The following is a 27,487-nucleotide window of genomic DNA, read 5'->3' as shown; positions in this document are numbered from 1 at the left end:
GAGAGAGAGAGAGAGGGAGAGAGAGAGAGAGGGAGAGAGAGAGAGAGGGAGAGAGAGAGTCAACTTTATTTCTATAGCACATTTAACACAACAGAATTGACCCAAAGTTCTCCACACAGCAGGAGAGGGGGAGAGGGAGAAAGAGAGAGAGTGATTGAGGGAGAAAGAGAGAGAGTGATTGAGGGAGATAGGAGGCATATCAGCGGTCCACATCACAGCTACCACCCGCGCAGTATCATCCTTCATCAGTCCATCACATACGCACACACCACATCACACAGCACCACACCACGCCGCATTTCCTTCTACACACACACACACACACACACACACACACACGACCTTGTAAGAACTAGGACTCTTTTCTCTCCCTGGAATCCACAACCGGGTCGGAGCACTTACGGTACTCTCGAACTGCAGAGAAATGACGTGTGTGTGTGTACGTGTGTGGCTTCAGTGAGTTTGATAAGGTGATAGATGTGGGTTTACAGACATGGATAACACACACACACACACACACACACACACACACACACACACACAGACGTCTGACATCATCTGGTGAATTCAGGATACGTCAATACTGGCACACATCTGAAGTGTTGGACACATCAGAAAACAAAACTGATGAATTTACAGTAAATGAGGTTCCCGGTAGAAAAAAACGGAAATGCATTTCCCCTAATCTATCCAGATAATGTGTAAATCACATGTTTATGTACTGTGACTTTTGTAAACATGCATCTTACTGAAAGCTGTTTTCAACTGAAGAAAACATATCAACAGTAAACTATAACACTGATGATGATGTCATCAAACAAACAAGTAAACAGAGAGCACAATTTCACATGTAGAATGATAACACTTCAGTCTATGACATCACACAATCGAGAATGATTTCGTACAAATTGAAAGGCCCCCAGTTCACGGCGAGTTTTTACGACAAGGAAGTGACGTCATTGCACAAGTTACGGGATAAATTAAGTTAAGTCACAAGCCGTCACCATGTATAAATGGAATGCACGATAAGACCCAACAATCAGCACACATGCAATAGCTGGGGGAGTATGGGAGTCTTTGGGGGGCAGGCTACGTATCGTCACCATATACAAATGGATAAGAGGGGGGATTATGGGAGTTGTAGTCTTTGGGAGGGCAGGCTACGTATCGTCACCATATACAAATGGATAAGAGGGAGATTATGGGAGTTGTAGTCTTTAGAAGGGCAGGCTACGTACCGTCCAGTCCTGGCCAGCGGTTCCATAGGTCACCTGGTAGAGGAGGTCAGAGGCCAAAGACGAGGAGTTGTCGTAGGGGCTGGGCCAGCTCAGCCGGGGACCGCCGTCCGCCAGGGGATCTACAGAGAGCTTCTGAGGGGTCATCACGTGCACTGTGCCAGAGATGGGAGAGGTCAGCAGAGGTCAGTGAGACATAACACATCAACAGCAATTCATGTAACACTCTATATATCACTATCAGCATTTAACACTCTTACATACATCACCATCAGCAGTCATTAGAGACATCAACAGCTATTCATTTAACACTCTATACAACACCATCAGCAATCATTAAAGACATCAACAGCTATTCATTTAACACTCTTAGGTATGAGCTACACCAGGTGTGTAACTGAAGTGTTCCGTTTGCGACGCGTAAAATCCATTTTAAAAGACTGGTCTATTTTTTTCTAACGTATGCGCTGCCATCACGTCTGATGTAGCTACTTCCATTGATTATAGTGGAAGCTAATTGTTGCAGCAGACGCAACGCGAATGGAGCCGCTTCAGTTACGTGCCTGGTGTAGCTCAGCCCTTACATATATCACTATCAGTAGTCATTATAGACCTAACACATCAACAGCTATTCATTTAACACTCTTACATATATATCATCAATTTGCCCAATGCCTTTTAAAGAAAGATTCCGACTATTTAGAAAGAAAGAAAAAAAAAAAAAACATGAACCTATATGTTCATGCCCCCAGAGTCTAGCTGCCTAGTAGCTCTAGCTGTTGGCTACAGCAAAAAATGCATAAAGTAATTTTGGACTTAATTTACAACTTCACACCCAAAGTCGAGTAGCCTAGCCTAAGTTAGTGTAACTGATGGGAATGAATGAACTTATGAAAAATATTTCCACATCGGGGATTTCAGAGAAGCATGAGGTGGTTTGACTTTGGGTTGTGTGTGGCTGCAGCTTCTAGATTGATGAGATAGATGCCTGATGTTGACGCGCCACACTTCAACTTGCTTGTGTGTGTTTTTCCCTCTTAGGTCAAACAACAGCTGGACGTGGGCTAGCCTTAACGTTAACTGATGTGAATGAATGAACACACCGGTAATTTCAGGGAAACAGGACGGGGTTCTAATAAGGCTGAAGTTTTATTTTTAGTGGCTGTGGCATTAAGTTTGGGGAGATAAGATAATGTTGACACGCCACACGTTACGCCCCTGTGTGTGTGTGTGTGTGTGTGTGTGTGTCCCTCTTAGCATGCATGCTGGACGTGATATTGGGGGTGCGGCTGCATCGTTGATTCTGTTTAATTTCGAAGTTCGAGATTTGTCATTTCGATCGATTTTCAACTTAAAACCGAGATTGTAACACCCCCATTATAGTGTCTTTAACTCTGTAAGGCCTGCAGCTGGACAATGCCAACAACACCTTTAACTCTGTAAGGCCCCCAGCTGTACAAGGCCAACAACACCTTTAACTCTCCCAAAAAACACATTTTAATTGTTCTTCTTTAAGTGTCTTTAAGCAGTTGAAGCTAGTCTACTGTGTGGGAGTAGATAAGCAGTTCATTAAGAGCTCAGTGTTTGGTGGTTTGATGGTTTGTGGGGAATTCAGCACTCAGTAGTTCCCCCAGCAGTTGCCTGCTTTCACTTCATAATATTTTCTCCCTGCAGAGTTTTTCATGCCACACACACACACACACACACAGACACACACACACGCATAGTACTTACCATGTTGGGCCAGGTTGGCGGAGAGTTTTGTGGGTTTGGCGGTGTGGTGACGACTGTGGAAGTGGAATTTGTACCTTCTGCCGATGGTGAAGCTGATCTTACTGGCGTCATACACACAGCTCACGCTGACCACACCATCAGACTCTGAGCTGTTGGTGCTGTTAGTGACCACACACGGGGATCTGAGAGAGAGGGAGAGAGAGAGATAGAGAGAGAGAGAGGGAGAGAGAGATAGAGAGAGAGAGAGAGAGAGAGAGAGAGAGAGAGTGGGAAGAAGAGAGGGAGGGAGAGAGAGAGGGGAGAGTAAGAAAGAGAGAGCGAGAGAGGGGAGAGTAAGAAAGAGAGAGAGAGGGATAAAGAGAGAGAGAGATAGATAGATAGAGAGAGAGAGAGAGGGAGAGAGAGATAGAGAGAGAGAGAGAGAGAGAGAGAGAGAGTGGGAAGAAGAGAGAGGGAGGGAGAGAGAGAGGGGAGAGTAAGAAAGAGAGAGAGAGAGGGGAGAGTAAGAAAGAGAGAGAGAGGGATAAAGAGAGAGAGAGAGAGAGAGAGATAGATAGATAGATAGATAGATAGAGAGAGAGAGAGGGATAAAGAGAGTAAGAGATGAATGAAGAAAGAGGGAGAGACGGTGAGTCACAGTGTCCATAGTCATACAGCGTCAATGCTCAAAACATTGAGGAACACAGACAATACCATATTAGGGTTGAACACAGAACACACAGAACACAGAACACACAGAACAACGCACACAGAGAACACAGCACACAGTACACACAGAACACAGAACACACAGCACACACAGAACACAGCACACACCAGAGTTTCCGCTAGAAAGAAATGGTGCCGGTCAAAGTGACCGGCAGAGGTTTCGTTTTCCGGACATTTTGATGATATGACGGTCAAATATCCTATTATCGCTTCTTAATTAGTCAAGTTGAGGAAAACTGGAGACAGGCTATGTAGCTTAAAGAATGACATAATCAGGCTGAATGGAATGCAACATGTTCATTAGCCTAACTTACGTAAAGATGCCTAACAAGATCTAGCCAGTCTCTATGTTTTCATTAACAGCAAGAGTCCGCTTCGTTCGTTGTTTTAAAAAGGCTACAGTACGTTGTTTGTTGCTGCTACCCACGTTATCTCCAGTGGTTCCACTGTTTAACTTGCACAGATGCGCAAACACAAGAATGAGCGCTCACACCACTAAGGCTATAATTTATTTGATAACAATAAATTAAGAAATGTTTCCTATTCTGGGAAATGTTTAGTTTCTTTTTCTTTCGGTCCGCGGTTTAATTATACCATTTAATTGTGCGCGGACCAGCAATCGCCTCGTCGAGGAGGCCCTAACCCTGCAGATCATAGACATAGAAAGCATAGGCCTACTTTATGCTTTGGGTACAGAACACATGTTGCATGTCCAGTGTACACAGAGAATGGCAGTGTCTTGGAGAGGCCACAACCCCGTAACTCCACTTCCAACATCATGATTCCGACAGATACGCCCGATACTTCTGCTTTTTATCTGGTGGTAGTGGAGTTGACCGGACATCTGAGGCTTCAGGCGTTACCAATTTATCATCATCGTCTGGCCTCTGAAAAAACTTTTAAGGCTAGGGCCTGGCCATGTTTGAACCGCCTCACTCATTTGTTCGTTGTTTAACATGGACGTTTTAAGCGTGCGCTTCCTATTTGAAATGTTTCGTTGTGTTGTTTAATAGCTTTCAAACAGTAGAGCCTGTACATTTAAAAACATAGCCAGAGGACGTATTGCTTTAATATAGACTTACATTTTAAGGCTTATTTTCTTAAATTCAGATTGCGTTGGGGGGGGGGGGGCGGGATTATTAGCCAATTTCAATCGGACAATTTGACCGGAGAGATTTAATTTTGTCGGACATTTAATTTTTTTTCCGGCCAATGTCCGGTAATTACCGGACAACAAAAACCCTGGCACACACAGAACACCGCACACAGAGAACACATCACACAGTACACACAGAGCACAGCACACACAGCACACACAACACAGTACACAGAACACAGCACACAGAACACAGCACACACAACGTAGTACACAGAACACAGCACACACAGAACACAGCACACACAACGTAGTACACAGAACACAGAACACAGAACACACAGAACACAGAACACACAACACAGTACACAGCACACACAGAACACACAACATAGTACACAGAACACAGCACACACAGAACACAGAACACAGCACACACAACGTAGTACACAGAACACAGCACACACAGAACACAGCACACACAACGTAGTACACAGAACACAGAACACAGAACACACAGAACACAGAACACACAACACAGTACACAGCACACACAGAACACACAACATAGTACACAGAACACAGCACACACAGAACACAGAACACAGCACACACAACGTAGTACACAGAACACAGCACACACACAACAAAGAACACAGCACACACAACACAGTACACAGCACACACAGAACACACAGAACACAGAACACACAGAACACACAGAACACAGAACACAGGAACACGATCAAAATTCAATGCCAGAGTTGCATCACTGTCATCAAAATTCAATGCCAGAGTTGCATCACTGTCACCAAACTTCAGCAACATTTCTAGTTCCCCATAAAGTGGGATCTCTATTTCTCAGTAACTCCCAAACTCCCGCGTATTGCACGGCAGGCTGAGTCAGCAAGGAGGCTCAGGGCGCCTTCGGCCCAGTGTTGGCCCACGTCCGGCACAGATCCGCAGCCTGAACCATTTCCTGTTCCGCCGTATTGGCTCTGAAACATCTCAGTTCCTTCCTCAAAGCTGTGCGGATGTGAAGATTGTGAGTCAGACCTGTGTGTGTGTGTGTGTGTGTGTGTGTGTGTGTGTGTGTGTGTGTGAGTGTGTGTGTGTGTGTGTGTGAGTGTGTGTGAGTACTGTATGTGTGTGTGTACTGTATGTGTGTGTGTGTGCGCATGTGTGTGTGTGTGTGTCTGTGTGTGCGCGAGTGTGTGTCCGTGCGTGTGAGTGTATCTGCATGTATGTGCATGTGTGTGCGAGTGTGTGTGTATTTTTTTATGTGCTCTAGGCTGTGACATGGATTTCTACTTTTGGTCATTAGTACTTCCGACTGGCTGAGAGTTACTGTCCCCTCTCTGCCAAAATGCCCCAGTCATGTTGAGTCACTAGAGACCTCAGCAGCAACATGCTGCATTGCCGAAATTAGGACTTCCCACATGACACGTCACATGACACATGAGACATGACACATGACACTTGTCAGAATGCTGCTAAAAGTCCAATCACCTGTGCTATAACTTTTGCTGTAAAAAATGTTTGGGTCAGGGTATGTGTGTGTGTGTGTGTGTGTGTGTGTTCTCATAGCTGAGGGCCAGGGATGTGTGTGTGTGTGTGTGTGTGTGTGTGTTTGTTCTCATATCTGAGGGACAAGGATGTGCGTGTGTGTGTGTGTGTGTGTGTGTGTGTGTGTCTCACCTGTTCTCATCGCTGAGGTTCAGAGATCTGTGTGTGTGGCATTCAGTCCAGCTGCAGGAGATATTGGGCGTGTAGTCTTTTTTGACTTTCTTGTCGTCAAAGTAGTCGTTGTAGCACTCCAGAGACTCTGGGAGAGGGAGAAACAAGGGCAGAGATGGGACATTCTTAAAACACGCCACACTTTCACACAAACGGTTCAATAAACTAGGACAATAGGTGTTTTGAAAAGAAACGAGTGTGTTCCATTTACAGTTGATTTTACGGTAAACAACCCTAACTGTTCAATATTGAATGTGTTCTGTTGTTCAGTGATGTCAATTGTTTTTCATGTTGTCAAGGGATACGAGACAGGCAGCAGAGTTCAGGGGGTTACCTGGGCAACAGTGAGAGCCCCTGATATCATATCAGTCTGATTGCACACCTACACGCAAACCTCTCAGCCTGAGGTGGGGTGAGCCGTGAGTGACAAACACACACACACACACACACACACACACATTCCTGGCCCTCAGCTATGAGAACACACACACACACACAAACATCTCAACCAGTGGTGGGGTGGGCTAAGAATAACACACACACAAACATCTCAACCTGCAGTGGGTGGGCTGTGAATGACACACAAACACACTCTCTCACACACACACACACACACACACACACACACAAACCTAACAACCTGTGTTGGTGTAGGATGTGATTGACACACACACACACACCTGCATTTGGCGTGGCCCAATTTGGGGTGGCCCGATCAAGACCGATACTGGCAGCCACTGTCTAGACAGTAGACACATTTAGATGTCAGGTTTCTATTATAGCAATATTCAATTGCTGCCCTAACTTACATGTCTTACGTGTGTGTGCGTGCGTGCGTGCGTGCCAGGGCCTTGTATGGGTTCTGTATATTTTACTCATGTGCTCTTTTACTTTTGTTTGTGAGCAAGTGGGGCTGTGGGGGCAGCCGTGGCCTACTGGTTAGCGTTTCGGATTTGTAACCGGAGGGTTGCCGGTTCGAACCCCGACCAGTAGGCCATGGCTGAAGTGCCCTTGAGCCAGGCACCTAACCCCTCACTGCTCCCCGAGCGCCGCTGTTGATGCAGGCAGCTCACTGTGCCGGGATTAGTGTGTGCTTCACCTCACTGTGTGTTCACTGTGTGCTGAGTGTGTTTCACTAATTCACGGATTGGGATAAATGCAGAGACCAAATTTCCCTCACGGGATCAAAAGAGTTTAAATACTTACTTATACTAAGTTATTCATAGAAGTGTATAAGTGAACAGCAATTGGGATGATGAGAGATGTTTAGCATTTGTGGCCCTGAGATGGAGATGCCATCTTCACTAAGGAGGCTGGCGCCTTCATGTATGTTAGGTCAAAGTTTGCTCGATAAGAACTGTGCTTTTCTCTGCATCTTCAGACGCCTCTTGTTAGCGACACGGCCTACTGTAGGTCTCCGCTGGTGTGAATAAAGCTCTCGGAGATTTCTGACTGACTACTGACTCTGCCTGAGACTTTTGAACGAATCCAGAATTTTAGTACGACAGACGCTAGCATAGCGCTACCACTCCCACTGTTCTGATGCCAAACCATAGCAAGGATGCGCACACACACACACACACACACACACACACACACACACACACACACACACACACGTGATACCCACCCTTAAGCAGAGTTTATTAGCATTCTACAAGGCACGAAATGACAAGACAGCTCACTGGACAAGAGTTCAAAGTTACAAGTGATGACTGAAAAGTCATAGCGGCATGATGTGCAAAAAACCACACATAGTGACTACTAGGAAAGCACACACACACACACACGCAACTGCACACAGACAAATGCAAACACACACACACACACAGTTTCTCTCTCCCTCCCTCTCTCTCTCTCTTTCATGCACACACACACACACACACACACACAGTGTTTCCCACAGAATTGAATTCTATTTGTGGTGGTAGGTTTGCATAATTAACTTGAATGCAACAGTTTTTAGCAAATTAGCCACAGCGTGGTTATGATGCTAACCAGATTTAAGCACAATTTAGTACAACCTGGAAAATCATTGTGTGGTGGTCAATGTTGATATTGTGATGGGCCGCCACAAATGAGTCAATGTATGGGAAACACTGCACACACACACACACACACACACACACACACACACACACACACACACACACACACACACTTACCTTCGGGAGTGGTGTGACAGGTTGGGGACCTCCATGCCAGGGCCATTAGAGGGAGCTTCAGCAGGCAGACGACCCAGGGGAGGTACATCACAGCTGGCGTCGGTTAGCTGGGGGAACACCTGGTGCAGGGCCTCCTCTTCAGCTACAGAGAGTGGTGGGTGTCACTTTTAGCCAGGAATACAAAAACTAAATATCCCACACTTATATGGAGTTACATTTGTTCCACTTTTATGAGCGAGCAGTAGGGCAATTTGAGTGCCGAAAAATATTTTGAGCGAGCACACAAATTATATTTTGAGGAAAAATGAAACTCGAGCACAAAAAATATTGTAGTTGAGCAAAGAGGAATCTATGTTGTGCTCCACAAATGTCTGTTTGCTAATATCAATAATACTAATATCATGTGCAACATCAGCCCCCTTTCTTTCAGTTTCACTGTACATGCTCCCATAAACTGTTCCTCCGCTCGCTCAGGAGATCTCTGTCGCGCTCGCTCAACTTCGTCTGTGTGCTCCCTCAAAACTGTCGACAGCGTTACGTTTGTTCCACAATTTATCAACCACTCAGAAAATTCAGGGGCTTTAGTCCAATTCTCATTGGCTGCTGAAGTCTCATTCATTATTTGTTCATTTGTTTGTTGTCTGTCTTGTATGTCTTGTTGTCACGGGTACGCTGGCGACTACACCACTCTGTCCAGAATCTTTTGTCCTGTGTGTCCATGACTCGCATGTGGAGCACTTTGGGTTGCACTTTGTGCATACTAACATACACACAAACACACACTTTGGGTTGCACTTTGTGCATACTAACATGCGCTATAATAAGAGTGGCTTGACTTGGCACACACACACACACACACACACACACACACACACACACACACACACAAACACAGTTTCTCTCTCCCTCCCTCCCTCCCTCTCTCTCTCATGCACACACACACACACACACACACACAAACACAGTTTCTCTCTCCCTCCCTCCCTCTCTCTCTCTCTCTCTCATGCACACACACACACACACACACACACACACACACACACAAACAGTTTTTCTCTCCCTCCCTCCCTCTCTCTCTCTCTTTCATGCACTCACTCACTCACTCACACCCTTTGCATCATCTGTCTTCAAAACAACCAGACAAGAACATTTTTCAAACCTGAGAAGCTCTGTGATCCTGCTCTGAGCAGCTTGACCCCTGAAACATACTGATCCTCGGCCCTGCACAAGTGTCTCTACTGAAACATACTCATCCTCGGCCCTGCACAAGTGTCTCTACTGAAACATACTGATCCTCTGACCTGCACAAGTGTTTCTAGTCTGAAACATTCTGATCCTCGGCCCTGCATAAGTGTCTCTACTGAAACATACTGATCCTCAGCCCTGCACAAGTGTCTCTACTGAAACATACTGATCCTCGGCCCTGCACAAGTGTCTCTACTGAAACATACTGATCGTCTGACCTGCACAAGTGTCTCTACTGAAACATACTGATTCTCTGACCTGCACAAGTGTCTAGACAGAGCATCTCTCACCAGCTCTCAGAAAGTCAATTTCACATAAAATTACACGGGGGAAAAGTACCTTGGTAACACAAGGTGTTAATCACCACCAACTTAATAGGAAACGCACTTAAAATATTTAAGAGCGGAAGGTGCAAAGACAACCTAGAAATAGTCTTTTGCACCCACCCACACACGTGCACACACACACACACAGAAACATAATCACTCACACGCACACACACACACACTGTTGTGATGCCAAACCATAGTAAACAGCAGGAAATCTGCCGGGTGCCGCTGGCCAACACACACACACACACACACACACACACACACACAACCTTACAAAAATGGAATGTTTGCAGCAAACTTGTAGGTAATTTGTGGGAAACAAATGACTTCACTAGAAAATATTGCCAGAAGTTTTCCCATGTTGGCCGCTAGAGGAAAACTTCCAGCAAATTTCTGGCAACAATGAGAAGTTTGCCTAGTGGCAAATGTGTTCGCCAGTGATTTGCCAGCAAATCTAGCCAATAATGGCAAACTTCCAGTTAAATTCTGGTGTCACACCTAATTTGCATATGCCATTGCTGCAAATTTGCTGCAACATTGCCAAAAGTTAACTACAACTGTTTGCTAGAAACCTAATTTGCATGTGAAAATATAAATTAGGCCTACCCTAAATTTTAAGTGTATCAAAATAAACTACAAAAAAATATGACCTCTGTTCGCAAGACGCCTGACATTTCTGTAGGGGTAATCCATCAAGAGAAAGCCCATGTTTAGCACCACTCCAATATAGCCTACATGTAGGCCTACCCATGGACAGGATCAATAGTCTGCTACAAGACAACAGCAAATATAACAACATACACGGTTCTTCAAGATCCAATATTTACCTAGCCTCGGTGTTCCCATGCTGCCTTGCGCGCGATTTGATTCACGCTGCTAAGGCAGCCTGGAGACCATGGAGCAAATTTTCGCCTGAGATAGGGAACCAATCACCGAACAGGGGGGAAAGCAAGACGATGATGAGCTATGCACAGACGCATTTGATAGACATCCGTGGCACCCAATAAACGGATCTGGGCATTTTTTTCAAATACGAGAAAATGAACGTTTGGTTCCCAGACCACGTCTCATTGAGAAGTGGTGGCGCTAGCCAGGCTAATATTTACCCATACCACACATGAACTGGTCGAGAGGTCAGCCTTAGATGGTGTCTCTGTGCCTCATAACATAGCAGGTGTCTCAGGGACCTGATGGGGTCAGAATCAGATGGGGTTGAGGACTAAACTTCGCCCATTGCGCTGACTGATATCTGGCTGGGAGGTAGTGCAACAGGAACAACTCCTGAAGAAGCTCTTCCAAGATTACCTCCTCTGCTTGCGCTACCAACAACTGGACATATGATTAATCTACTGTAGTCACTTGTCTAGCTATGTCTATCCAGTCTGTGATAGCACAGAGAGGACCGATTCTACATGTCTCTGTGCCATCATCCGTCTGTCAGACAGAGATCTCTCTCTCTCTCTCTCTCGGGCAGAATTGTTTAGGTTTTTTTTTCCCCCGTCACTCACAGACGGCATGTCAAGCAGGAAATGTTATCATCAACCTTGATCATGCGACGCACAGTTGCTTTAAAGTGGGCTATGGTAGCGTTGAGCAAAGGTAGGTGTGATCAGATAAGACCAAATACACAAGCAGTGTGTATAGGCTACACGTATCCTCCTCAGCTGGTGTCTGATGGTAGACAACACAACGGGTGTGAGGACTGAAGTAGCAAGATCTCGGTCTACCATACTTCTAAGCTTTTCAACTAGCTTCTGCTAGAGTTTGGAAAATTAAACTAGCAACTAGAAAATAATTTGACATATAACATGAATTATAAATAGAAAAATCACTGAATCTGGGTATCTGACAGGAAATAATTACCATGCCAGTGTGTATCTACGCTATTTCTATCAATTGCCTAAATGCAAACCAAAGAATCGAACACCTTGTCGTTTGCCTACGAGTTTCTTTCTATTAAGATAATATCCTCACCCGTGTCTGAACTATGCATGAAAAGTGAAAACATAAGCAGTAGGCTAAATCAGATATTTTTAACTTGCGGGTGTATCCATGCCCACGCGCACGTTTTTTTTTTGATAAACGAGAGAACAGTCATCCGCAGAACAAAAAAGATCACTATTAGGGAGGGGGATTCCACGACAGAGCCTAATGCAAATAAGCGGCTGGCCTACCACTGAGTCAAAACGTACAATAAAAGACAGATTCACAAACAACACCAGTCGAAGATACTTAGCGTAACATATATGGGTATGTCTTCAGAGGCTCTCTTTTCCTACAAATTAGCGCGTTACCCTAATGCACAGGTACGTATAGCCTCTTTTGACGTTGATCACAAGGGAACTTGAAAGGAAATGTGTTGTTTTTTACGACGGGTCTATAAGATAACTGATTTTCCTCTGCTGATACAACTTTAAATGAGAAATGTCAGTACAGTCACAACAGTAGACAAAAAACTAAAACTAAACAAACTTTTACTACATGGATAGTATTGCGTCTTACCGAAAATTTAGTCTTTCACAGCAATACTTTCCTTATTGGATAGATTGGACACTCGCAGGTTCTATCTATGGCGCGTCCTTCAGGATCCTCTTTAGCTCAGACGCGCATGTTCGCCGCTTGCTCAATGATAGAAACTGATTCAGATGCTGGGAAGCGCCTTTTAAGCGGCTTCAGAGAAGTCCGACTCGCCCACTTCCCCCTTTTACCTCAAGCCGTGATAGTAACATCGGCCTACTCAGTTTTAATGACGCGTCTTCAAATTCCAAAACAACATGTGCGCTTTTAGACTTTTAAAAACGAAAACATCTAGTCTGAGTGTTGGAGTAAATGACTCGTATACAGGAGCAGCGAAACGACTGCACGAAAGTGTTAAGACTCAACAGACTGCAATCACACATCAAAAACATGATAGTAATCCGGTTACTTGTTGCTACTGTTTTCATTATTCAAAAGCACAACGCCACAAGTCACATAGGCTATTAGGTTCACTCTTGCTAAGGCAGCAAGAGAACCAATAGTCTCCTGTTAGTTTCACAAGATACGAAACCAACACCAATGTAGGCCCAACACTAACAAACTGCCTGCTCCTTGGATAAACATGCGATTAATCAAATAGCCTAAAGTCGAGACATCACCACCTGTTTGACTCCCTGACGAAGGCTTGTATATGCCGAGTTTAAAAAGTTTTAAGATTACCAAGCCATAACAATGAAGGCTTTTTATTTTTTTCCAAAGAGAGTGCATTGGAGTTTCCTGCCGGGATAGGCAGGGGCCAGGGTGGGCTAAGCCCAACCAAAGTTGTGCATGTGCAGTGTGCAGTCTCAAAAACCCAGCTTAGATGTATGTGTTGGTCTTGAGTGTAATAGTAGCTAGCTGGTACTCTGTGCAGTAGGCCTATGTACTGTATGCACGGATGGATTACTGCACGGGCCTACCGGGCCCAGGCCCAGGGGCCCAAGGGGTCAGGGGGCCCTGAAGTCCAAGCCTTTGCATGGAATTTAATTAATTAAATTATTTTTTCATCTTGTTGCTTTAGGCGATAAATGGGGCAACTTGTTGCTGGGCAACCACATAACCGGTTCCATGCCTTCCCATTGGATGATTAAAGTTTGCAGTAAACTTGAGGTTGGTGTGTGTGTGTGAGTAACATACACATTACTAAGCTGCCTTGCACTGAATCATCTACCTGAAAACCTAAATATCGTGATCACAACTCTGGGCAAATGTCAGCACCAGTCAGCATTCATTGTTTTGCACTTTTACCAAAAGCAGGCTATTGGTTTCACCAAAAATATTTCACAAAAATTTCTTCAACAAACTAAAATACAAATGACAACATACTATTTTGTATTTGAAATACTTATTTTAAATACATGTATCAGAAATACTGCATATCCCTGGCTGTTGGCTGCAGCAACTCGAGCTAGGTAGTAATGATTTTTTGTGTTTGTGTTTACGTCAATTTTGATCCAATTTGACCGCTTTGCTATGTTGCCCACCCAACAATTCTACCAGCCCACACAAATACTAGGCTAGAACCGGCCCTATATCCATATCTGCTATTTTATTTTTGGAAGAATTGATCATAATAGCCTATTATTCCAAATGTCTAATGCATTTTGCAGATATATTCTAAGTCAACATGCAAACGGAGCATTTATCCTACAGTAACCTATTTAGCAAAGTCAACATATAAATGGAGCAACCTATTTATCAAACGGAGCATATATCCTACAGTAACCTACAGTATTTAGCAAACAGAGCATATATCCTACAGTAACCTACAGTATTTAGCAAACGGAGCATATATCCTACAGTAACCTACAGTATTTAGCAAACGGAGCATATATCCTACAGTAACCTACAGTATTATCAAACAGAGCATATATCCTACAGTAATCTATTTAGCAGTCCAACATGTTGGAGTAGGGCAGTAATTATGACATTATCCTGATGCAGATGATAACGCTACTACAGTGTTTTGAAGGACACAGAATATAAGTATAAGTATATATACTCTTTTGATCCCGTGAGGGAAATTTGGTCACTGCATTTATCCCAATCCGTGAATTAGTGAAACACACTCAGCACACAGTGAACACACAGTGAGGTGAAGCACACACTAATCCTGGCGCAGTGAGCTGCCTGCGACAACAGCGGCGCTCGGGGAGCAGTGAGGGGTTAGGTGCCTTGCTCAAGGGCACTTCAGCCGTGCCTACTGGTCGGGGTTCGAACCGGCAACCCTCCAGTTACAAGTCCAAAACGCTAACCAGTAGGCCACGGCTGCCCCGAATAGTTTTATAATAAATAGTTTAGTGATTAATTGTGCGCTATAAAACAAGAATCCTAATTGTATAGAAAATAACTTTTCTTTTTTTAAAAATGTATACTGGAAAAGTACAGTACATAATCTGTAAATTAATAAAACAATTGTTAAGTATTCCAATAGTGAGTAAGTTCCAATAATGAAAAATTACATTTATCATTTATAACAGATAAACCACTTTATAAATTATACCGTTTTTTTCAGTAAAATGACTGCAATTAAATATGTAAATCATGATATAAAGGTTTACTGTATGTCCATTGTATTGTATACTGTTTCAACATTCTTCATCAGATCCACATATTTTTACTGTGCATTTATGAAAATATTTTGGTGTGCACCCAAACAGTATCCTCTTATGGAAGTACACAGTTATGCATCCGTGTGTTGAGTGTGGGAAAATGGAACGTAATGTATGTTGGCACTTAGAGAGAAATTGGACAAAAAGCAAACTATAGACAGAAACACAACACCACTGGACGGTACTACGAAGCAGACTAACCAGGGTAACTTAGCCAGATTGTGTGTGTGTGTGTGTGTGTGTGCGTGCGTGTGTGTGAGTGTGTCAACACCAGTGGGCTATACTACGAAGCAGGGTAACTGACTGACCCATGTAACTTAGCCAGATTGAGTGTGTGTGTGCGTGTGTGCGTGTGTCTGTGCGTGCGCGCGTGCGCATGTGTGTGTGTGCGTGTGTTTGAGTGTGTCAACACCACTGGGCTATACTAAAAAGCAGGGTAAGTGGCTAACCCGGGTGACTTTGAGAGTAACCACTGATCTCTAAAAGAGCACTGCACTGCGCAGCTATGGACTCTAAGGAGCTTTTTTGAGACCGGTGGTCACTCCTAAAGTTACCTGGTTGTGTGTATATGTATGTGCGTGTACGTGTGTGTATGTGTGTGTGTGTGTGTGTGTGCTTGTATGTGTGTGTGTGTGTGTGTGTGTGCATGTATGTGTGTGTGGGTGTGTGTGTGTGTGTGTGTGTGTGTGCATGTATGTGTGAATGTGTGTGTGTGTGTGTGTGTGTGTGTGTGTGTGTGAGTGTGTGTGCGTGTGCATGTGGGTAAACCAGTGACCTTGCTTCATACTATACCCCTCTGGGTCACTGTCGTCTCCAGAGAGTGGGCAGTTAGCTTCTGTTTTAGAGAAGCTGGTTTTGTCACCTTTGAAGTGTTGATGATGCAGGGGTGTGAGTGTGGAACAGAATCTGTGGTGACAGAGGCAAACAGGATATGACGTCAGAAGAGCTCCTCAGGACAGCAGACCAGCACAAAACCGAACCCACGCTGACCAAGACGCACAGTAAAACAGGATATGACGTCAGAAGAGCTCCTTAGGAAGGCAGACCAGCACAATGGTCCAAAGCAGTAAGAACTGAAACAGGAGTACGGTTGACAACAAGAACCGAACCAGGAGCACCTATCGGTCAACATCTGTATTGGCCAATTTCGGCCTTGTTGACTGAAATTGACTATGATATTGTCAAATTTGCATGACATTGACCGATAACAGTGGCTGATGATTATCTGTTATGTTGCATCAATTCTGCACTAGGTATCAGTTCTGCACTAGGTATCAGTTCTGCACTAGGTACTGTAAATGCTGTGCTATGAAGGCCTGTAAGACTTGAAATGGTTATTTTTTATGAATATTTTAGTTTCCACTCTACCAAAGGGTATAATTAACAACAAGAACTCAGTAAGCAAACAAAGAAAACAAATATATGTTGTTGGTCAAATTGGTATTTTGTACCGGTACATCAGTATAGAATTTAATCATACATCCCTACTTACCATGGATGACCCTGAATCCAAACATGTCATTTGGATTAGACAGATACAGGTACATATAGTGCAACAAACGGATACGGAGTCTTTCCGAATATACACATTATTAAGTAGAAAAAGGTCATTTCACCGCACTTCTGAAAAACAATGGACTGATCTGCAAAGTAAAAGTAATTGTGGTGAATAATTACTTAATATTAATCTTAGACTGGCAAACTTCAGGAAAAACTCAGGAATCAAGTTTATTTTGTTATAAGCAGAGAGGGTACAAAAAAATGGTCTATGGTCTATGTAGGCCTAGCCCAGGCCCAGGCCCAGCACAAGGCCATGGCCTCTGTTGGATCACCCTCTCTCTCTCAGTTCTCCATAGTCTAAGTCCAAGTCTAAATCCGAATCTGACAAACATTGCAGATTCCACATGATTGGTTCTCCGGTTGGCATCAGACACACCTACTCACACCCACTTCACACCTATCTGAATAGCATGAGGAGAGATATATTATATATCAGAAATATCACTTATAGAATGTTCCAAACATTCTCACAATCAAATCATTACAATCCTTGTACTGAGAGACTATCACAATGATACCAGACATGAATACATTTACATTTCATGACACATGGATACATTATATCAAGGTAACATCCTTTGTCCTGTGTACCTGAACCACTACATTAGCATTTGATTGGGGGAGGGGAGGGTGTCTTTGTTTTAAACCAAGAAGGGCCACATGGCATTTAAATGAGGCATTCTTCCTTTTTTTATTTCTGGTTGGTGCAGCAACAAGACTAGCTTTTCATTGGCTTACATCTTCATCAGAGTCCATGACTGTGTCTCTCTATTATTCAGGAAAAGATCAGCTCACTCACCACCAGTTCAATTCATGGAGCCCTGGTCAGAAGACAACATGTTGGTTTGCAGCACCAGACTTTGATCTCACAAATTAGATTAGCCTACTGAAACGAACTGAAAAGAGATTGCTTTTTTCCTGAACTTTCTGAAGTTGCCTTACAATGTCGGCATGAGCATTCATGGGGGCAGCCGTAGCCTACTGGTTAGTGCTTCGGACTTGTAACCGGAGGGTTGCCGGTTCGAACCCGAAGTGCCCTTAAGCAAGGCACCTACCTCACTGATCCCCGAGCGCTGCTGTTGTTGCAGGCAGCTCACTGCGTCGGGATTAGTGTGTCCTTCACCTCACTGTGTGTTCATTGTGTGCTGAGTGTGTTTCACTAATTCACGGATTGGGATAAATGCAGAGACCAAAATTTCCTTACGGGATCAAAAGAGTATATATACTTATACTTATACTTCAAGCCAGGCTATCACATGCAAGTGGAAGTGTGCAGATGTCCTTCTTTCAAACCCATACTCTACAAAGTAAGGGTTCTTAGGGGGTTCTATTTAGATCCCTAGGGTTCTATAATTGGTAGCAATGAAACATTTTTCAAAAAAGGTTCTATACAGAACCATGTAACAAGGAACCATTTTTTGTTGAGATGGTTGTTAAATTGCCATGCGCAGACAACCCAAGTCTCCCGGAAAGTTCCGGAAGTCTCCCGCATATTGATAGCGGCTCCCTGATGCCTGCAAATGAGATAAAACCTCTCAGAATCTAGAGCGAGCGAGCTCTACGAGCGCGTACGTGAGACGAAGACTTCAAGTCTCACGTGCATCTGAGTGTAGCGCGCGCGCACACGGCAGAGGAGACAGAGAGGGGTGGTGCGTGTGGGTCCTAAGCGCATGCAAGACAGAGAGCATGCTGATTGGCCTGTTTCGCTAAATCAACCAATCAGTTTTCAGTGTAGGCAGGGGCTTTTAATCTCTTTTCTCCTGAACTAAATGAATCAGTTCAGTGTATCTAGTAACAGGAGCGTCATGACAGAGTCAGAGTGCCCCCCAAAAAGGAACATTTACAATAAGAGCCATTTCACATCAGACTACACAAAAGTGTACCCTTGCTTTGGAATACCCCCTGAAATTACTTTTTGCAGCTTGTAATGGTCTACATGTAAAGGCCTGCTACCTATTTGAAACCATTAACCAAACAGAAGGATGTTCTTCATTCAACCAATACTCTCACGCCTTTCACTTGTCATCTTTACCTTTTAACCTCATACATGAAGTCCAGTCCAAATATAAAAAGTGATGTTTTACCACCCATTCCAGTCAATGCAGATGAGGAGCATGATGTCAATATTCAGAGGAAAACAGACAATGGTGAGGTCATCTGATGATGTCAATATTCAGAGGAAAACAGACAATGGTGAGGTCATCTGACAGCTACCCTATCAGCTAAATAGTAGTTTGAATATTTAGTTAAGTGTTTGCTATTAGTGCGTTCCAGGCAACGCGGAACCCGTGTGTTCACAACCTTCTACCCGTGAAAGTGCCCTGGAACGGCAGCCAAGCCGTAACTTACTACCCGTGAACTCGAACCATATCTTTGTACTTCCCGTTACAGTTTTTGACGTCACACACACACATAACACAACAATGGCGACCCGTGTTGATGCGGTTTGTTGTGACTTGTAATGACTTTGCCTGGAACGCTACCAAGTCGTGAGTCATGACTTGAAGTCGTAACTTACGGGCTAAACATTGTGTCAGGAACGCAGCATATTGTTACGGCCAGTAGGCCAGAGGTACTGGTTGGACCCCGAAGTAGGACACAAGCAAAAATGGTAACGGGTTAAACTGTAATTTAATGTTCAGTGAAAAACAAGAACCGCTTCACCGCTTCAAGCAACAGCAGGCAATGGCAGAGCACAATTGAAAGTCAATGAGTGAGCACAACACACAAGGTCCAGGGCAAACAATCCAAAAACAGTAATCCAAAAAATTTGCTGCTCTTATTTTTTCATTATTATATGTGCCCTCTTATTTACTTATTTACTTACTTTTTTGTTTACTTGAATGTTATGTTTGTCTGTGGACCTAAATTGGCAAAATATGTCTTGTCTTCACCGTGGGATAGTGAGAAACGTAATTTCGATCTCTTTGTATGTCTGGAACATGTGAAGAAATTGACAATAAAGCTGACTTTGACTTTGACTTTGGTGGTCAGAGATCAGTCCAAAGTTCAGTAACAAAGTTCAGTCCAAAAAGGTCAAAACGTATTTCCACAGGGAAAGCGTAGCAGCACAGCAGTAACATCCAGATGACATAGCACAATAACTCCACACTGAAGGATTCCAAGAGCCCAGCCTAAATACTGTGCCTGATTAAGTAATCAGACACAGGTGTGCTGAGCAGCAGAGCAGGGAGACAGGAGATGCAGTAGGTCAGCAGCAAAACATGGCATGGAGTTGACCACCTGGGAATGGAGCACCTAAAAGTGCCGCCAGCCAGGTAGGTACAGGAAAACCTGGCTCAGGATCTGGAAGGTCCTGGACGATTTGTGACACATATTGCATTGGGAAAGGGCAGGATTGCATTGTTACAAATGATGAAGATATATAGAATTTCCAGTTTGGGCTATGCTGGAGTAAGAATCAAAAGAGGTTAACTATAACTTTCCTTAAAAGCGTTTTTAACGCCGTAGAACTGTAATAAAACAACGGATATAAAGTTTTTTAATTAGCACATACAAATGAATATAAAACCATATCAGTCCATCGAGAATCCGATTCAGACTGAGAGCTCCTATTCCTGATCTGGGCCTGTTTAGGGGCATTCAGTCTCTCCAAAGTGAGGCAAACATGTTTTCTTTGAACTTTTACTTTTAGAAGTTTTTACACTAAAACTCTAAATTATTTGTCATCCTTAGTTGAGTCAAGCGCTTATGTTTGTTCTGTTTGTTCAAACTGTTTGTGTTTGCAAACAAGAAGCTCACAGGCCCAGACACCAAGGAGCTGAAAAGAGGAACTCTCTCTCTCTCTCTCTCATTTAGACACATTCTCTCTCTCTCTCTTTCTTTCTCTCTCTCTGTCTCTTTCTTACACACACACACCCACATACTCTCTCTCTCATTCACACACACACACACACTCTCTCTCTCTCTCTCGTCTTGTCCAGTCTTGCAGTCTCACATCCTCTTTTAATCATTCTCATGGGTTGTCATGCTAACATCCCCTTTGCTTTCTATAAATGTGTGTGTGTGTGTTGTGTGTGTGTGTCCAACATGGCGTCTGTGTGAAGACGGGTGTAGGGAGAGCTCCACTAACCTACCCCAACACAGCCTTCACAACCGTCGTAACTGAGTGTGTGTGTGTGTGTATGTGTGTGTGTGTCCAACATGGCGTCTGTGTGAAGACAGGCGTAGGAAGAGCTCCACTAACCTACCCCAACACAGCTTGCACACCCGTCGTAACTGAGTGTGTGTGTGTGTGTGTGTGTGTGCATGGGTGTTGAGTAATATACCGTATATCAACAACAATAATGTCATGTACACATACACACACACATAATCTAATACATGCAGGGTGTACACACATCATGGTATACACACTTGTGCGCTTAGATTTAACCCTTGAATGGCTGATTAGAGTCTGATTGACGTTTTGTACGGAAGATTGGACGTTACTGGAGTTCACATAGAGAGAGAGGTAATGAAACTGAGTGTGTTTTGTTTGTGTTTGTTAAAACCCCCTCCACAACTCTGCAGATGCACTAAAAACCAAGAGAACCACTAAACCATGAAGCATTTATGTCTTATCAGTGTGGCCCATCTCTGCTACTTCCTGCACTGACACACTTCGGCTCTGGCAGTATGTGCAAGTGTAGTCAGACCTTGCTCGACACAGGCCTCGTTCCCGTACGAGGTGTGTCCTCGTTCCCGTAGGTGGTGTGGCCAGGCCGATGTCACGTGAGGAGCAGTGCTACCGGCTTATCGAAATCAACATTTTCTGTGGATTCCGCGAAAACGACGGAGGAACACGCGTTCTTCGGTATAAGCACGCATGGGATGACGTGACGATATCATATCGACAGGTGTGTGTGTGTGTGTGTGTGTGTGGGAATCTTACACCATTTTGGGTCATACGACAGAAGTACTAAAAGACTGGACAAGAGCCTTGACTCTGACCCAGGCCCAATTCAAGAACAGTGCCTTAGTCAGGGCCAATTGAAGCACAGTGTCTTAGTCAGGGCCAATTGAAGCACAGTGTCTTAGTCAGGGTCAATTTAGGGCCAATTCAGGTCCAATTCAAGAACAGTGCCTTAGTCAGGGCCAATTGAAGCATAAGCCACATTATCCCTATAGAGTGGGCCAAACCTGGTGTTTGAACTTTGTGTTTGTTCCTAGCCCAGGGAAGAGTTTACCTTATACTGGGCTAGGCTTGAACAGGGCTAAACCTGTAATATTTAAACTAAAAATTTAAGTAAAAACTTAGCCCTGGCAACAAGGAGTCTAGGTCCTGGAACTAGATAGATAGATAGATAGATAGATAGATAGATAGATAGATAGATAGATCGATAGATAAATAGATACTTTATTGATCCCCAAGGGGAAATTCAAGAACTTAACTTAAGGAGCTTAAGCCCTGGCAACAAGGAGTCTTGGTCCTGGAACTTAAGCCCTAGCAACAAGGAGTCTTGGAACTTAAGCCCTAGCAACAAGGAGTCTTGGTCCAGGGCCAATGCAGGGCCTGTCTTCTGTTTAAGTGACTTGTAAACCCCCGTGTTCTGCCGAAGTCACCATATCTGATAGTGAAGCTGCAGTTGCGAAAGGTGAAGTCTCCGACCCTTTAGCAAGGCCTTTCACAAAGATAAAACAAATATAAAAAGAAAACAAAAAAACACAGCTTCAGTGGAAAAACAGCGAGTGAGTGGGTGATCTTTCCTGCGTCATACTTACAGTATATCTTTTATAGCCACAGCAAACTCCTATTACACACACTGAGTGAGAATATATCCAATTCTTAGAAGGTTGCTGCTGCTCAGAAACACTGTGTGCGTGTGTGTGTGTGTGTGTGATTTGTAAGGGTGATAAAGAAATGTGTGTGTGTTTGTGTGTGTGTGTGTTTGTGTGATAGTTATCAGTCTGGACTTTCTGATTTAGTATGGGAGGCCGTATAGTGCAATAACATTGGAATAGTGGCACTACACACTGAACGTACTTGCACTACACACTGAAACACTGACATATACGCACTGGGCACTAGTACCACACTGGAACTCAAACAGCAAAACACTGAATTTCCTGCATTACACACTGAATCTGCTTGCACTCACACTGAAATCACTTGCTCAACACACTGGATTTACTTGCAGCACACACTGAAACTGCTTGCACTACACTGAAAATACTTACACACACTGAAGCTCCTTACACTAGCCTACACACTGAATTAACTTCCACAACACATTGAAATGTCTTGCTCAACACACTGAAACATCACATGCACTACACACTGAACTCACCTGCGCACACACACTGAAGCCGCTTACACTACACACTGAACTCACTTGCACACACACTGAAGCCGCTTACACTACACACTGAACTCAAATGCGCACACACACTGAAGCCGCTTACACTACACACTGAACTCACTTGCACACACACTGAAGCCGCTTACACTACACACTGAACTCACTTGCACACACACTGAAGCCGCTTACACTACACACTGAACTCACTTGCGCACACACTGAAGCCGCTTACACTACACACTGAACTCACTTGCGCACACACTGAAGCCGCTTACACTACACACTGAACTCACTTGCACACACACTGAAGCCGCTTGCACCAGGGTTCCCAAACTTTTCCAAGACAAGGCCCCCCAAATACCACTAGGTTCCGTTCAAGGACCCCCTTGATGTGTTATTAAACCCATCGACAATATATGGCAAATGTAAAAATACATTAAGCTAATCCTAATAACTATTTTAGCCACTTGTAAACACTTTGCGATGGAGCATACAGTGTGTAAAAATTGCATTTGGGGCTTTCTGCTATATGAGAGCTATCACTCTACTGGAAATCACTCTGGAAATTATTATTATTATTATAATGGCATTGTATAACAACCCTCATAGTAATAGGTATATTTAAAATTTTTCAAATGTATTTATTTGTTGCTTTTATTTTTCCTTCCAAGTTGCTGAGGCCCCCCTGGCACACCCCCCCCCCCCCCCGCGCGGCCCCCGGCCCCCACTTTGAAAACCACTGGCTTACACTACACACTGAATTAACTTCCACTACACACTGAACTCACTTGTACACACACTGAAGCCGCTTACAATACACACTGAATTAACTTCCATTACACACTGAACTCACTTGCACACACACTGAAGCCGCTTACAATACACACTGAACTCACTTGCACACACACTGAACTCACTTACACTACACACTGAATTAACTTCCATTACACACTGAACTCACTTGCACACACACTGAAGTCGCTTACACTACACACTGAATTAACTTCCACTACACACTGAACTCACTTGCACACAAAAGAATTAACTTCCTCAACACACTGAAACATCCGATGCACTACACTGAACCTGCTTCCACTCACTGAACTCACTCGCTTTTTCAGTGCGCCTGGAAGTTGGTATAATGTAATAGGAAGTTCCACTCTCAGATTACCAGCCATTGGTTAAGATTTGAAGAGAGAAAATGTGGAAATGTATATGGTTTGTGGTATCTATGTCCTTCTTTAACCAAACCTTACTTGTTCAGGCAAACCCTGAAGATTTTATTAATATATTCTTGAGCACCTTGCACTGTCTTCCCAGAGGAAAGAAAATGTTAAAATGAGAGCTCCTCTCTTTCTCAATTGTTTCTCCTAGACAATAATGAGATCACAGTGATATAAAAATGAGATTATTGCTTTTGTCTCCCGCTTCTCAGGTTTGTCTCTGGAGCAAAAGAGTTAAGTTATCTCAGTGTAGACTCCCTTTAATCTACAAATGAGATCTCATCAATATTTTAAATAATGCTCAGTGTTGTCTAATTTATACATCTCATATTTTACTCAGGCTGATCCACCAGAGAGCTCTCTCTGTAAACTCATGCAATTCTCATTTCAGATCTTTTTGGTAAATCTCAGATTAGGCTCCATCAGTTCTGTAAAAGAGATCTCTTCACAAGCTTGAACCGTTCTCATCTAGTCCTTTTTTGATTTACAAAAGAGATCTCAGCAAAGGCTTATACAATACTCAGACTTGCTCAATTTATATATCTCATATTTTACTCAGGCTTATCCATCAGAGAGCCCTGATGGATAAGCCTGATCTGTAAGAGCTCTAGCTGTTGTACAACAATTCTCAAATGATTTTCATTGGCTTATTTGTTTTAATTGCACATATTTTCAAGTTCACATTTGCAAACAGTAGGTCTGCTCTGACAGACCTCTGAAGTTCGCCTACAAAAAAGCTACCATCTATGCCCATATAAGGAGATCACCTGTTAAATTCTCGCGCAGGGAGACGACGAAATCGGAGACGCAGACGTTTTCCTGAACGCACTTTTGTCTTCAACCTTCGAGTAGATAATTATAATCAATGGTACGTGAAGGCAGCACAATTTGATTTTTGCTACCCCAGAGCTAACTTGCAACTTCTTAGCAAGTTAGAGAAATCAAGTTAGACTCCAGAGGTCTATGATGGTCGGACGTGACAAACTCGGACTGCAGAAGACTCCTACCAGAAAATGCATCTAGATTTGGCGCCCAGTGAAACCAAGTGAAACGGTGTGTGGGTATGAAGGATTGTGCAGAACTTGCCACCACGAAAACTCAGAGAAGGTACATTAACATTTTGGTAATTTGCTAACGTTCTTGCATATTTTTAGACTCAATATATCATTGAACAACCTGACGAAGCAGCACATAAAGTTAGCTAGCTAGTTAATGTTAGCTACTTGTAAGTTACATCACTGGCAGTGCCGCTTGTATATAAAGCTAACGTTAGACAATTTAACGTTGCTATCGATAGCTTACTTTGCCTTATACAGCTTTAGTCTGTATGTTTTGAATGGTGTTAAGCCATGCTGTAGCCAAAATGCACGGAATTTTAAAATGTCTTCGGGATGTCAGTCAAGATGACGAAGCTAACGTTATTGCCACTGGTTTAAACTGGTTCCAGCTCAATTGCACTGAAAAGAGGCCGGCAGCTTCTTAAAAAATTGGAAGACTACGCTAGACCATCAGATCAAATTGCTGAATAAACAGCGTACCAAAATGGTAAGTATATTTCCCCCCTACAATATGTTCTCACTTTTGTTTAACCTGCTATAAATTACAGCATATTGTAACAGGAGTGAAAGGGCATTCTTGTAACCCAGGTAAACTAGGAAGTAGCGTTGCTGCGGTCGAGAGATCGAGAAATAGGCAAACCCCCGCGTTTGGGGGTTCCATGTTCCATATGTTTTGTGCATGCGCATTACTTGAAAAGAACGAGCTCCAGTTATGTATGAACAGTGAAGGTAACAAACTCTTAACAATGTGAAAAACGTGAACTTGAAGTGAAAATTGAACAATATGAACTATGAACTATGAAAATTGAACAACTTGAAGCTACATCTATCAAGTGTGAACATATGCTTAACAAAATATGGGAACAAAACATGGGAACTAAACGTGCATTACGAATAATTAGTGGGAGCCCTGTGCTTGTTTCCCTGCAACAAGAAGGTTCCATCTGGGGGTGATGGAAGACAGTGACACCCTCAGTGTGTTCGAGATGTCCAGTCGATTGCGCAATTTGGTCTTAGTTGCAGTCATTGCCGAAAACCCGGCCTCGCATAGGTACGTGGTGGGAAATGGTAGCAACGTTTTCAGCGCTTTTACGGCTATCTCTGGATATTCTGCTTTGGTTTTAATCCAAAAACCCGCCAGAGAGGTTTGCTCAAACACACTTTTAAGACCACCGTCATTTGCAATTTCGATCAACTGCTCTTCCTCCTGCGCTGACATGTTAGGACTATTCGGGATATTGACAAATGGGTTGCGGACCCACTCATTGGTTTGCCGTGGATCTTTGGAGGATGGGAAGTAACGCTCAAACTCATTTGAAAGCGCAACAAGGTGATCGTGCACCAGCTGCGAGAGAAAGGGCCCTGCCTCAGTCTCTCCCAAAACCCCCGATACTGTTTGGAACATATCAAATACACCCCGGTCCACTCGTCGTCCCCACAAATCAAGCTTGGCTTTAAATGCGGCGACTTTATCTGCCAGTTTAAAGACAGTCGTCATTCTCCCCTGGAGTGACAGGTTGAGGTCATTAAGCAACCCGAATATGTCACACAGGTAAGCGAGTTTTGACACCCAGTCCTCATCACTAAAATGTGCAGCTAACGGTGACTTTTGTTCTGTAAGAAATCTCTGTAGCGGCTCTCGCAACTCAAACACTCTGGCCAGTGACCTGCCCCTTGACAGCCATCTGACCTCTGTGTGCAAGAGAAGGCGTTTGTGCTCTGCATCCATTTCTTCACAGAGCTGCTCAAATAAGCGAGAGTTGAGTGCGTGTGCTTTAATGTTGTTGATCATTTTAACTACATCAGTTAATACCCCATTCAACTCGGGCGACAGTTTTCGGCTAGCCAGCATTTCCCTATGAATGATACAGTGTGTGGGCTCGCAGTCAGGGGCAACCTCTCTAACCCTTGCAGTGAAACCGGACAGCCGTCTGGTCATGGCTGCAGCCCCATCAGTGCATAC

The 27,487-nt window shown here is 43.7% G+C and overlaps 2 protein-coding genes across 3 annotated transcripts in view; one reads left to right on the top strand and one right to left on the bottom strand.

Annotated features, from left to right (window-relative positions):
* LOC121700222 (cytokine receptor common subunit beta-like) overlaps positions 1–12,868 on the bottom strand; it is a 22,204-nt gene extending 9,336 nt beyond the window's left edge. For both annotated transcript variants that reach the window (XM_042083050.1, XM_042083051.1), the window contains exons 1-5: positions 12,755–12,868; positions 8,676–8,817; positions 6,472–6,598; positions 2,970–3,151; positions 1,239–1,390 (exon numbers count right to left, since the gene is read on the bottom strand). In XM_042083050.1, coding sequence (XP_041938984.1) covers positions 1,239–1,390; positions 2,970–3,151; positions 6,472–6,598; positions 8,676–8,763 — 549 coding nt within the window. In that variant the 5' untranslated portion in view covers positions 8,764–8,817; positions 12,755–12,868. The remainder of the gene's footprint in view (positions 1–1,238; positions 1,391–2,969; positions 3,152–6,471; positions 6,599–8,675; positions 8,818–12,754) is intronic.
* The window catches only part of LOC121700216, a 1,725,899-nt gene that overhangs the window by 1,391,810 nt on the left and 306,602 nt on the right, over positions 1–27,487 (top strand).

Source organism: Alosa sapidissima, chromosome 24 (assembly GCF_018492685.1).
Source record: "Alosa sapidissima isolate fAloSap1 chromosome 24, fAloSap1.pri, whole genome shotgun sequence".
NCBI classification, from domain to species: domain Eukaryota; kingdom Metazoa; phylum Chordata; class Actinopteri; order Clupeiformes; family Clupeidae; genus Alosa; species Alosa sapidissima.
The sequence above is the reverse complement of the archived record's forward strand: the minus strand, read 5'-3'. Positions and strand labels throughout refer to the sequence as shown.